The following is a 13,804-nucleotide window of genomic DNA, read 5'->3' as shown; positions in this document are numbered from 1 at the left end:
AAAAAACAAGAATTAGGGATGGAAAAGAATGGAACTAGTTTTTTTGAGTTATCTGGCAGCTTCCAAGAGATTTAAATCAAAACATTTTGACATATTCATGCTTTTTTACTTTTTTGTATTAGTACCAATGTCATGTAATATGCACATAAAAAAATGTTTTGCATCACCTCGGTTCCGAGAGTTCTGGAACCTGTAAAGAAAATTGGAGTAGAGACCAACGTAAACATCATTTCCACCCTTCTTATTGCTCATGAAAACCACACATTTCATGTTGTACCACCATACAGCGAGACCTTCAGAGGTGGTGGTCCAGATTGCTTTACACAACGGTACCTCTAATACCCAGTAGCACATCCTCTTGCACTGATGCATGCCTGTATTTGTCATGGCATACTATCCACAAGGTCATCAAGGCACTGTTGGTTCAGATTGTCCCTCTCCTCAATGGCAATTCAGTGTAGATCTCTCAGAGTGGTTGGTGGGTCACGTTCTCCATAAACAGCCCTTTTCAATCTATCCCAGGCATGTTTGATAGGGTTCATATCTGGAGAACATGCTGACAACTCTAGTCGAGTGATATCGCTATCCTGAAGGAAGTCATCCACAAGATGTGCATGATGGAGGCGAGAATTGTCATCCATGAAGACAGATGCCTCGCTGATATGTTGCCCATATGGTTGCACTATCGTTCAGAGGATGGCACTGACGTATTGTACAGCCGTTATGGCTCCATGGCCAGAAAGACTTCATTTTAACTAGATAGTGGTCTGATCCACACTGGGCTCCTCTATAAGATCTGATGTCTACTGCTTTGAAACTACTTGTTTGCCTAATGATAATATAATCTATTATAGAACGAAGTTCTTTGGTGTTCTGTTGCCAAGTATATTTATGAATGTCCTTATGTTTGAAAAATGTGTTGGTAATTTTTAGATCAAATTGTTCACAAATTGAATCAATCGTTCCCCATTGTCATTATATTCGTCCTCTCCATGTTTTCCTACTATTCTACAAGATTCTCTAATTCCTACCCTTCCATTCAGATCTCCCATGATAATCAGTTCCTTTCTTCTTGGGATTTTTTCAATAGTCTCCCTGAGGGTGTCCCAAAATGTATCTTTCTCCTTATCTTTTGTGTCGTTCGTGGATGCATATACGCCAATAATCACAACTTCCCTAGCAAATAATGTCATTTCAACAGTTATAATACTTGATTGATGAATGTCCAATTTGTGATTCTTTCTTTCCATGATTTCTTTATCATAATGGAGACTCCTGCTTTGGCTCTTACTGCTTTTGATACTCCACTCCAGATATGTACATAATTATCCAGTTCTTCTTCTCCTTGGCCTTTCTTCTTTGTTTCAGAGAGTACGACAACATCCATGTTGAACATGTCACGTTCTGCAGGTAGTAAATTTATTTTAGTGGAAATACCTTGCACATTCCAATATCCAAACATAATTTTCCGTTTCGCATCGCCAGTTCGTCGTCCAAAGTTCCATTTTTCCGAGGCATATTATTAGGTTTTTTAGCATTTTTATGTTTTTATGTGAGTGAGGAGCTGCCCCACTGCACAACCCCCAACCCGGAGGACCAGGTAATTTTTACTCGAGGTTTTCTTCCTTTAGCCTTTGATAAGCCAATATCATACTACAAGGCAGCAGTTTCTAGTTTTGGTCCACCCCGGGTATTTTATTTCCCCGGTACCCACCATATCTGGTGAGCATTCCCCTATCCGCCACCTGGGGAGGCGCCCGATGGGAGACGAGAAAAACTTTTGTTTTATTTTTTAATTTCTTTTCATATTTTTATTTTTTGTTATTTTTATTGTTTTGTAATTTTGTTTCATATTTTTTAATTTTGTTTATTTTGTTAATTTTTTGTTTTATCATTACACACATTTTAGCCATACACGTAAGAACTTAATATGCAAGCATTAGAAAAACAAGCATAAATACTTAATAAAGTGTCACAAAACACGAAATAACAGCAAATATAAATACAATACTGAATGAAACATTAAATACTGTGCAAAGTTCATGATAATAATGTATATAAACAGTTATATTATGTACATGAACTTACAATATGATCATATTACACAGATGAAATTACTTAAAAGCTTACTGCATAACAAGCTGAACGATTCATGCAACAAATAATAGGCTATTGAAAAGCATACATCTTATTATTATCTCTGAACCTAAAATTCTTGGCAATATTTATTTAAAGCATGCAATAATAAAAACTGAAAATTAAGAAACCACTGCTACAAAAACTCTTGAATAACTTGGTCACAAACTGTTACAACAATCAGTTCGAATCAAGTACAAGTATGATTGACTGAAATAAGCAAAGCAATTTCGAAATAAAGAATGTCTGACAAAATAACATCAACTTTCCAATACTGAACAAAAATTGACGGACTTAAGCTTGTTTTGTCCTAAAATAAATATTCTACAAGATAGCATAGTAGAAAAAGCAGTAAGACATTTTCTGCTGATTAGAAAAAAGTGTCCTATTTTCCAAAAATTATTTTTATAGCAAATTTAGAGTTACAGTAGTTTAATTTTTTCTGTGGTCATCGACAGAGCTTTAAAGGCTTGATGAAACAGTATACAATTTTGTACAAGGTTAGGCATAACTCTAGTTTGCTACATGCACTGGTTTGGATGGCTAAAGATTTTTGATTATTTTAAGCCACTGGTGAATAAGCTCTTTAACATACAAAATAATGAAACAATAGTCATCTCTAATATACTGTTTTTTTTAATTATATCCAAATGCAGCACTTAAAATGCAACACATTTCTACAGAAAACAGTTTCTTGCACAAACATGTGGTTTTTCACATGGAAAAACCTGGATGATGAAAGAGTTTTGCAAATACTTCTTATAATTACCACAATATTTTTTATCATCATCTGTATCACTTTAAACCATCTCATCTCAGCAAGTGTGATTCATGTAAAACCAGATTTTATGTTGAAATGATTTGCGCAGGTCTGAAGCATCCAACTGGTGTGGATACAAACACTCACGAAAAATGTGTTTTATGCATATAAAATCCAAATAAAGCTAGATTTTTGAAAGCGAGTTTCCAATTTTATCATAAGAATGCATTTATATGATTCACTTTATACCCTTTCCCAACCTTCAATTCACCCAAGAACGAATTTTACATGCTACATTTGGCTCAACTTTAAACCCAATTCTTGACAATGAATAAATTTTATTGGATAAAAAATTTTTAGTTTTGACATTATCCATTTTCTCCGTGCAAAGTTTGAACGAATCACACAAGCATAAAGTACACAACTGGGGAACTTCAAAAACATTCCAGAAAAACATGTTTTCACACGTGAAATCCAAGGAACAAGGTCTGACACACCGGTGGACCAAATTGAATTATCTGTTCCCGCTCCAGTCTGGAATTATTTAAGGGTGACTGTTTATGCCTGTAAAATCTGAATGAGAGAGAGAGTTTCCGCACATAAAATCTGAACAGTGCACATACAAATGGTGCCATTAGCTGAGCATTAATTTCAGGTTCATTACAAGTTTTAATAAAAGGAATTTATCAATTTCCGGTTTGTCATTCTTTGCTTACTATGCTATTACATGGCTGTAGTAAGACAGATGTTCCTACCTCAAACAGGAACCGAACACCAAAACCACCCCCCAAACTGCAATTCTGTGCAAGGCCTTTTCATAATTGTTTGCTACAGCGCTTCTGCACTGTGTGTGTGTGTGTGTGTGTGTGTGTGTGTGTGTGTGTGTGTGTGTGTGTGTGTGCGCGCGCGCGCGCGCGCGCATAATTTGTTTTTCTATTTCTTTTATTTTCTTTTTTTCAAAGCAGTAGTCAAAATGCGTAACTCCTTAAGGTGATTGTGGGTGAGCACCGTATGTTATTCTTGCAGCACATTTTTGAAGACTTACTTTCTTAATGATGAGTTATGCCTCAACATTATTCCCTATCCCCCTTCCTGAATTTGGCCAATTGTGGCCCGCAAAGAACTTAAGACTTCTTGGCTTTTCTTGTCTTCTCCTCCGAGAACCTCTTCATTCTTTCTTTTTCTCTTCTCCTCAGAAATGACCCATTTGGGCCTCCTGTTTGGTGGTCTCTTGGGATTATTTTATTCTGTTAACTCTGCTTCTGATCTCTCTCGTACTGTGGGCCATGTGTGCCATAATTCCAACTTCTGCTGCAGGCATCTTCACCTCACCCATTTCAATTTGATCTTTAACCACATGATGCAGCTGAAGATCCTTTTGTTCAATCTGCATTCATCCATCCTTAGTAGGTATCTGTAGAACTTCAACCTCCATTTCTTCATTCTACCTGTGATATTTTCAGTGTACTTTTAGAGTTCTTCATTTTTCCTCTTCTTTCAAGTCCCATAGTAGTCTTCCGTGGTCTGAGTATTTTCCTCAGAATGTTCCTTTTTTCTTTTTGAGCTCCTGAAGCTCCCAGTTTTATTTAAAATAAGACACACCGAAGTGAACAATCCTTCAAATTACTGACTTGTTACTCCCCAATGTTTACAGCAATTCTACGTGCAAAAGTGGCTGAACTAAGTCACTTTAGGAGTTCCAAATTTGTTTTCCCTGTTTAAATTTTCATCAATATGGACATCTAAAAATTCTGAAGGTTCCACTGTAGTTATTTCTCAGCACTTGTTACACCTATGATTGGTGCAGTACCTCTAGATGTGCAGAACTGAATAGGTGGTGGTTGATGTTGTTGCTGCTGTTTGGCAGTGAGGCCATTCAAAGAAAATCAGTAATTGATGCTTTTAAAAACATTTACCCTATTTTCTGTTGCCGTATGTATGCTTGGATTGATTACAATTCCATGCCATCCAAAAGAAGAACTAATTGTGCTTGTTGTATATTAGATGGAAAGGTCTTTTATATAAATACTTAGAAACAATAGTGGGCAACAGATTGAGCCTTGGTCAATCCCATAAATGATTTCTGTCAGGTCTGAAGAAGAAGAAGAAGAAGAAGAAGAAGAAGAATTTGACAAATTAAATTCCATTTTCAAAACCACAGTTCATCATTTCTTTCTGAGCCTATCAAAAAAAGATTTTCTATTTTTTGCAATACGACAAATTTTATGTTGAAAGTACAAAGTTAATGTTACTCAATGAACTTCAGCCAGTGATGTTACATGAAAGTAAGATATACCAAGATGAAAACACAAATAACTGAGCACCATTATGTTAATGTTGTTGTCGTGGTCTTCAGTCCAAAAACTGGTGTGATGCAGCTCTCCATGCCACTCTATCCTGTGCAAGCCTCTTCATCTCAAAATGACTACTGCAACCTATATCCTTTTCAATCTGTTTACTGTATTCATCTGTTGGTCTCTACAATTTTTATGTCCCACACTTCAATCCAATATTAAATTCATAATCCCTTGATGTCTCAGAATGTGTCCCGTCAACTGATCCCTTCTTCTATTCTCTTCTTGTCTAAACTGTTTATCATCCATGTTGCACTTTCATATATGGCTACACTCCAGACAAACACCTTTCAAAAATACTTCTCACACTTAAATCTAAATTCGATGTTAACAAATTTCTCTTCTCCAGAAACACTTTGACTGCCATTGCCAGTCTACATTTTATATCCTTTCTACTATGGCCATTATCAGTTACTTTGCTGTCAAAATAGCAAAACTCATCTACTACTTTAAGTACCTCTTTTCCTAATCTAATTCCCTCAGCATCATCTGACTTAATTCAGCTATGTTTCATTATACTTTTCTTTCTTTTGTTAATGTTCATCTTATATTCTGCTTTCAAGACACTGTCCATTTTGTTCAACTGCTCTTCTAAGTCCTTTCCTTTCTCTAACAGAATTACAATGTCATCAGCAAACTTCATTATTTCTTCTACCCGAACTTTAATTCCTGCTCCAAATTCTTTGGTTTCCTTTACTGCTTGTTCAATGTAGAGCTTGAATAACAGTAGGGATAAGCTACAATCCTGCTTCACTCTCTTATCAACCACTGCTTCTCTTTCACGCCCCTCAACTCTTGTAACTGTCATCTGGTTTCTACACAAATTGAAAATAGCGTTTTGTTCTCTGTATTTTACCCCTGCCACCTTATAATTTCAAAGAGTATATTCCAGTCAACATTGTCAAAAGCTTTTTCTAAGATTACAAATGCTACAAACATAGATTTGCCTTTCCTTATCCCATCCTCTAAAGTAAGTCACAAAATCAGTATAGCTTCACGTGTTCCTATATTTCTCCCAAATACAAACTGATCTTCCCCAAGGATGGCTTCTACTAATTTGTCCATTCTTCTGTATAGAATTCCTGTTAGTGTTTTGCAACAATTACTTATTTAATTTATTTTCACACATGTCAGCACCTGCTTCCTTTGGAATCACAATTATTACATTCTTCTTGAAGTCAGAGTATTTTGCCCATCTCATACCTCTTGCACACCAGATGAAATAATTTTGTCACGCCTTGCTCTCTGAAGGCTATCAGCAGTTCCAACAGAATGTAGTCTACCCCGAGGCCTTGTTTCAACTTAGGTCTTCTCGCAGAATCATATCTCCCAATCTCATTCTCATCTATGTGCTCTTCCCTTTCTATAATATAGCTTTCAATTTTATCTCCTTTCCAGAATGAGATTTTCACTCTGCAGCGGAATGTGCGCTGATATGAAACTTCTTGGCAGATTAAAACTGTGTGCCCGACCGAGCACACAGTTTTTATCTGCCAGGAAGTTTATCTCCTTTGTACAGACACACTGCAACCTTCTTCCACCTTCCCCTTCTTTAGTTAGGACTTGTTTTCCATCTGAGCTCTTTATATTCATACAGCTGCTTCCTGTTTTCTCCAAAAGCTCTTTATTTTTTCTGTTGGCACTCTGTCTGTCTTTACCCTAGTGAAATATACTTCTAAAGCCTTAGATTTGTCCTCCAGCCATCCCTGCTTAGCCATTTTTCACTTCCTGTGAATCTTGTTGTTTAGATGTTTGTATTCATTTTCACCTGCTTCATTTGCTACCTGTTTAAATTTCCTCCTGTCATCAGTTAAATTTAATATCTCCAGTGTTATCCAAGGACTTCTACTAGGCCTTGTCTTTTTACCTTTTTGATCCTCTGCTGCTTTGACTATTTCATCTCTTTAGGCTACCCATTCATCATCTACTGTATTCGTTTCCCCTGTTCTAGTCAACTGTTGCCCAACACTACCTCTGAACCTCTCGACAACCTCTGGGTCTTTCAACTTATCCAGGTCCAATCTCCTTAATTTCATACCTTTTTGTAATTTCTCCAGCTTTTATCTACAGTTCATAACCAATACATTGTGATCAGTCTACATCTGCCTCTGAAAATATCTTACAATTTAAATCTGGTTCTGAAATCTCTGTCTTCTCCCAGTGTCTCCAGATCTGTTCCACATATACAACCTTCTTTCATGATTCATACACCAAGTGTCTGTGATGATGAAATTATGCTCCATTCAAAATTCCACCAGGCGGCTGCTCCTTTCATTGCCCCCCCCCCCCCCCCCCCAAGGTCTATAATCACCTATCCTTCTCTTCCTTTTCCTACTATCAAATTCCAGCTCCCATCACAATTATATTTTCATCTACCTTCACTATCTGAATAATTTATTTGATCTTTTCATACATTTCTTCAGTCTCTTAATCATCTGTAGATCTAGTTGGCACATAAATTGTGATGGATGTGGGCTTCATGTCTCCCTTGGCTACAATATTGTGTCCACTATGCTGTTCATAGTAGCTTACCCGCATTCCTATTTTCTTATTCATTATTAACCCTGCTCCTGCATCAGCCCTATTTGATTTTGTATTTATAACCCTGTATTCATCTGAGCAGAAGTCTTGTTTCTACTGCCACCAAACTTCACTACTTCCCACTATATCCAACTTCAACCTATCCATCGCCCTTTTTAAATTTTCTAACCTACCTGCACAATCAAGGGCTCTAGCATTATAAGATATGTAGAATGCCAGTTTTGTTTCGCCTCATGATGATATCTTGAGTAGCCCCATCCGTAGATTTGAACAGGGGACTATTTTAGGTTTGGAATATTTTACTCAAGAGGAAGCCATCTTCATTTAACCTTACAGCACAGCTTCATGCCCTCGGGGAAAAATTACAGCTGTAGTTTCCCCTTGCTTTCAGCAGTTCGCTGAAGCACACAAGCCACCCCAGCAATGGCAAAGTTCATGTTCATGGTGGGGAGGGGGGCGGGTATGTTAATATACAGAGATAAAAAACACAAATTTTAAATTTTAATTTTTGTGTGATATATTTTAACTTACTTCCAATCTTACTCCTGCAATGAAATTGTGTGTATCCTTACCACTTCAGTGAAACATCTAAACTCTCAAATAATTAGTAACCTCCACCAGTTAGTAAACAAATGGTACTTTACCACCTTTATGTGGTTGGCCTGAGGGCCAACAGAAGACCGAATGTAATCAAGTTCTTCATCAGTAATCCTTCTGTCCTGCTGTGGTGTCTCAGTTACAAAGGCACCCCATGCAATGCACCAACATAGACCCACCAAACCTACAATACAGAAGGCAAATCTTATACCAAACCATAGCAGTATAGTATAGTAATCTATGATGATGATATTATTATTATTATTATTATTATTATTATTATTATTATGAGAAAGTGTTCAAGTTACATCATTTCTGAGCTAAAACTCAATTTCCCAAAGCCATTCAGCATCTTTTTTGTCAGGAACTGAATGTCAGGACCAATGAGTGCCTCTTAAATAGTAATGGCCTGGCTTACCACTGGTGGAGTGATGGCACTTGGGGTATGATTTGTATGTACAAATGTGGGAAATGAACAGTGAAACATGTGGAGGCCTCGCTGCCCCCCCCCCTCCCTCCATTTAATTATGTGACAGAAGAAGGTAGATTGCCCGCTGCAGAATAAATTCATTTTGAATTACATTTCTAATTTTGATGCTCTCTGAATCCTCCATTTCCACCACCCAATTCCATGCTCCACTATGATTCTAGTATCCACACTGGTCCTGGTAGACAGTCAGCTCCAGGCATACAAAATGGTGAATCATTTCAAGAGCTCAAGTTTTAACTCAGATGTGGTGCAGTTTTAACACCAAGAGATTAGTATATATGGATTCCACAGTGAAAAACTCCAAAGACAAATAACATAAAAAGAAAGTATACATTAAAATACCTAAAACACATTATTCACCAATATAAATATGTCTTAGACGCAAAGAAGATTTTAATAGAAACTGGAAACACAGACTACTCCAACCAACAACCACAACCATTACAATAGATTCACATCCAAGAAATAAAAAACATTAGAAATACAACTGCAATAGAAATGCCACTTAAAACAGAAGTAAAAGTTGCCGATAAATAGGTAAGCAAATGCAGCTATGACAACATTCTTCAGCTCAAGGAAACTAATGAAACAGCTGCAAAAAAATCTTAAATCGAAACCCGTGCAAGTTGTACGTCGGTAGAGATGCACCAGCACATGTGTGATGCAGCACATCTGCGTATGCCTCCCCCCCCCTTCCCCACCTCCCCTAACAAACATACACCAACTACATTTTCGTAATGTAGGGTATGCAACATCTTTGATATACTAGAAGTATTTTTACCACAATATCATCTGATTTCAACACAGTCATACACTTTACACTGGGAAAAAGGAGGCCCTACCCGGTATTTGGTAGGTGGTCCTAATTTAGTGACCATTCTGTATATACTACATGTTCCCATCCTACTCAGTTCTGTACTGGGCATCTTCAGACATGACATTCTTTGTAGAAATCATTTCTAAAATGATAACAGTATTAGAACTGACAAAAGTTCAGAATTTTGTACTTCTTGGTTGAATTCCAGTACACAACACATGGGTATCAAGAATTTGCATGGATTGAAGTTAGAAAAAAAATAGTCTATCTATGCTTATTTTTAACAACAGCATGAATACACAATGCTGGACAATGTCATTAGAGGACTACTGTGGTAGGTTACATAGTTATTGATATGTATCTAACTAATGATGAAGTGGTAAAGACATTGTGGGATAAGCATGGATAAAGTTTGTCAATACAAATGGCTTTTATTAAGAGGAACTATATATGAGAGAGACAATAAGATACCAAAACTGAAGACTGCCATTCAATTTAAAACTGAAAGTAGTGTAATGATCGATTATCTCGTGGAGGAGTGGAATTGGCAGCTGGAGGAGTAAATGTAGAAGGCACAATCTTCACCTTTTCTGCACACTTCCCTCATTCAGGTTCTTGCAGTACACATAAGTCATCGTAAGTCAGAAGCCTTCGGGCTGACACTTGTCGAGCCGAACCAGGCAAGCTGCGCCATCAGGCAATGCTGTTTGGCACATGTATGCTCAAATGTATTATAAGGCTCTCATTTGGAAATGGTATGATAGCTGAAACTAGCAACTGGTGGACTACAATAACGATTTTATAATCAGAAGTAGGCAATGACTTATTTCAAACAATTTTTATGATTGCAAAACCATATGTCAAGAATATGTATAGAAATACTGTAGTAAAACAGTAGTCTCTACATTTTAATGTATTCTCATCTGTTTTGGAAAGCATTTTAGAGCCAGATATGTTATTACTGCTCATCTGTTAACATATTAAGCTATTTCAGTTTTGATTCCATCAACAGTTAAAAATTACTTACCTTTGCAAGTTCGTTAACCTTGGTACAAAGCAGAGAACATGGGTCTTCTGTTCCCCACAAATAACATTGACAAACATGCCAGCACAGGCAGTTTATACCCAGGGGTTGCTATGATTCATATTGATAAACTTTTGAGAGAAGAGAGGAAAGGAAAGATGACAAGAAATGGAGCAGTGAGAGAGGGAACACAGTTCACAGCTCTGGGGAGGAGAAGGAACAAGAAACATAACATTTAGCGCATTTTACTGCTGTTTAATTGTCCTGTTCTGAAGACTCATTATCTGAGAGTCATTCAAGCAAAGACAATGCTTTCAATGAACTTTTCTCAGATGTCTTCCTTCAGAAAGTAATCTTCTTGCAAATTTTCAGTGTGGTGTATGCATTTAATGCAGTCTTCCACTGTGACATCAACATTTGCTCCTACAAATAAATTGTGCACATCTTTCATTCTGAATGTGTAATTTTTGAATGTGATCTTCTCTTTCACTACAGCTCATACATTTTCTGTTGATTTGTATTGGCAGTGATATGAGGGGCAGCCTCATAGCATCATGGCCCATTTCTGCTGCTAAGCTGTTAAGTTTACATTGATTATAAAGGTGCTTGGGGTGCCTGACTTCCACCTACATCTCCACTTTTCTTCTGTGGACTGATGTCAAAACATTTGCCTATTCTAGCTCCTATACAATTTCTTCTTTTTTTTTTACTTGAATTAGGAATTTTCTTCTTTTTTCTTTAATGATAACTGGCATTATCCATTACGATCACACAACCCTCTTCTAAACCATGAAATAAATCTAAAAACCAGTGTTTCAGTACATCACCACTCCTTTCTTAAAGATAATCATTGGATTTGAAAAATGGAAATATGAACTTTGCATCTTTGATAAAGCCGTTTTCAGATGATCCTGCAAGACAAGCATTAAGTCTCTTTCCTTTGATAGTATTTTCAATCCACCACTGCCTTTTAAATCCTGCCACGTGTGTCGTCTGGCATGATTTTGATTAAGGCAAGTCTCATTCACATACTTAATAGAGCAATAATGATTTTCTTTCCCAATTAGGTGCATTTTTCTCATCAAAGCATCCCTAGCTGCTACAATATCAGATCTCTCCATCAGAACTGTATCACTGCATTTTCTGTACCTAAATTCCAAAGATTTGAGTATTCTTCCACTGAAATGATGGCCTCCTGTAAGAGCCATCTTGTCATTTAAAACATCTGCTACCTTTTGCCTTATAGGATACTCACCATGGACATAAAATTCCAATACAAAGTGATCAATATCTTTCTAGAAATTGTCCAAATCAGTGACAGTTCTTCTTCCACTAATATCTTTCCTCAGGGATTGAAACTTCATTTCCTGATCACAGATCTCGGTTGCCCATGTTTCTGCAAATATTCTCTGTACAGTTTTTAGTGAAACACCAAACACCTTTGCTGCTGCTTTGTACACATAAGTGAATGCTGGATAGTGGGTATCAAAAAAAATTGCAAAGCTATGCCTGCAGCAGCATAAATGGTACTCAGGATTGGTACATAAATCCTGTTAACAACAGGTATTCATTTGCTAGCCGTTGCTTCTTATGATGCTACCTGGATGGCACCTGTGGTGGGAATGACACTGTGACTACAGGGTGAACTTAGAGCAATGGACCAAGCTGCGCAAGGCCAAATAATTCTCATTGGCAATTAGTAAAGGAAGGAAGAGGTGGGATGGGATGGGAGAACTTACCTGCCCTTCTGAACTGTCACTTCACTGCTCACTAGTATAGTATTATTTTGTCATCACTCTTGACTGGTCTGATGTGGCCTGCAACAGTTTCCTCTCCTGTGCTAACCTCATCTCATAGCGTATACCCCTAAGGTCTTCATTAATTGTAATATTCATTCTGATCTTTTTCTTCCCTTACAATTTTTGCCCACTACGGCTCTCTCTGGTACCCTGGAAGTTAGTTCCTGAAGTCTCAATATATGTCATGTATTGTCTGGTCTTGCTGTGTAGTATACATCAATTTTTCTGAGGATTTAAAAGATCTTGCACCATTTTAAGTTGTTCAGCATTTTTTCTAGGTCAATAAATCCCATGACTAAACCTTGGTTTTTCTTGAGTCTTGCTTCCTTATCAACCACAATGCCAGAGCTGTCAAACAGCTTCCTTTGCCTTTCATAAACCTAAACTGATCATCATCTTGTAGATCCTCAATTTCCTTTTCCATTGTTCTATTTGTTATTCTGGACAGCAACTTGCATGCATGAACCATCTATCTGACTGTATGGTACTTCTCACTTTAGTTTGCCTTTCTATCTTTGGGATTGTGTGGATGACATTCTTCATAAAGCCTGGTGGTTTATATCCATAGATTCACTATACTAACTGGGATACTTATTTTGTTGCCTCTTCCACTAATGATTTTAGAAATACTGAAGGAATCTTATTTATGCATTCTGCTTTGTTTGATCACAAACCTCCCATTACTCTTACAAAATCTGGCTAATACTGGACCCCTGTGTTCTCCATATACACGCATATTACATCTACAATCACATTAGAGGAGAACTTTGTATTCTTTCCACCTACATATAGCGTCTCACCTATTTGTTTAGCAGTGGAATTCCAAAACTTTTCTGTATGCTGAATTTTCCCTTCCATTTATAATTTCCCAACCAATTCATTTTCATTTTTCTTGGAGCAATAGTGTTTCAGCTTCCTTATCCTTCCTATTGATTTCACTTCTGAGTAACTTCTATTGCTCTATTCCTTCCTTTTCATGACCATTCTCGGATTTCTTTCTTTTGTTGGGCAGTTCCAGCATTTCCTCTGGTGCACACAATTTCTTGCAGTTACTTCTTATACCTCTATTTTTCTACCAATCTTCTGTGATTATCCTTTTCAGGGATGTCTTCCTCAACTGAGTTACCTGATGTGGTATTCAGTATTTTAGTGTCAACAGCCCCAGAGAACTTTGAACAAGTATCATTAACCCTCAATATTTAAGTATCACATTTCCATATACACTGATTCTTTCTGAGGATTCTCTTAACTCTACTTGTCGTCACTACTAAATTATGATCAGACTT

The 13,804-nt window shown here is 37.1% G+C and overlaps 1 protein-coding gene across 2 annotated transcripts in view; it reads right to left on the bottom strand.

The window, feature by feature from the left end:
* Nucleotides 1-13,804, bottom strand: part of LOC124711538 (vesicular glutamate transporter 1-like) — a 130,174-nt gene that overhangs the window by 57,913 nt on the left and 58,457 nt on the right. Inside the window, exon 6 of one of the 2 annotated variants that reach the window (XM_047241672.1) lies at nt 8,436-8,572. In XM_047241672.1, the coding sequence (XP_047097628.1) occupies nt 8,436-8,572 (137 nt within the window). The remainder of the gene's footprint in view (nt 1-8,435; nt 8,573-13,804) is intronic. The other variant, XM_047241673.1, reaches the window with a different exon arrangement.

This window comes from Schistocerca piceifrons, chromosome 8, assembly GCF_021461385.2.
Source record: "Schistocerca piceifrons isolate TAMUIC-IGC-003096 chromosome 8, iqSchPice1.1, whole genome shotgun sequence".
NCBI classification, from domain to species: Eukaryota; Metazoa; Arthropoda; class Insecta; order Orthoptera; family Acrididae; genus Schistocerca; species Schistocerca piceifrons.
Note: the sequence above shows the minus strand (reverse complement) of the source record. Positions and strands in the feature narration are given on the sequence as shown.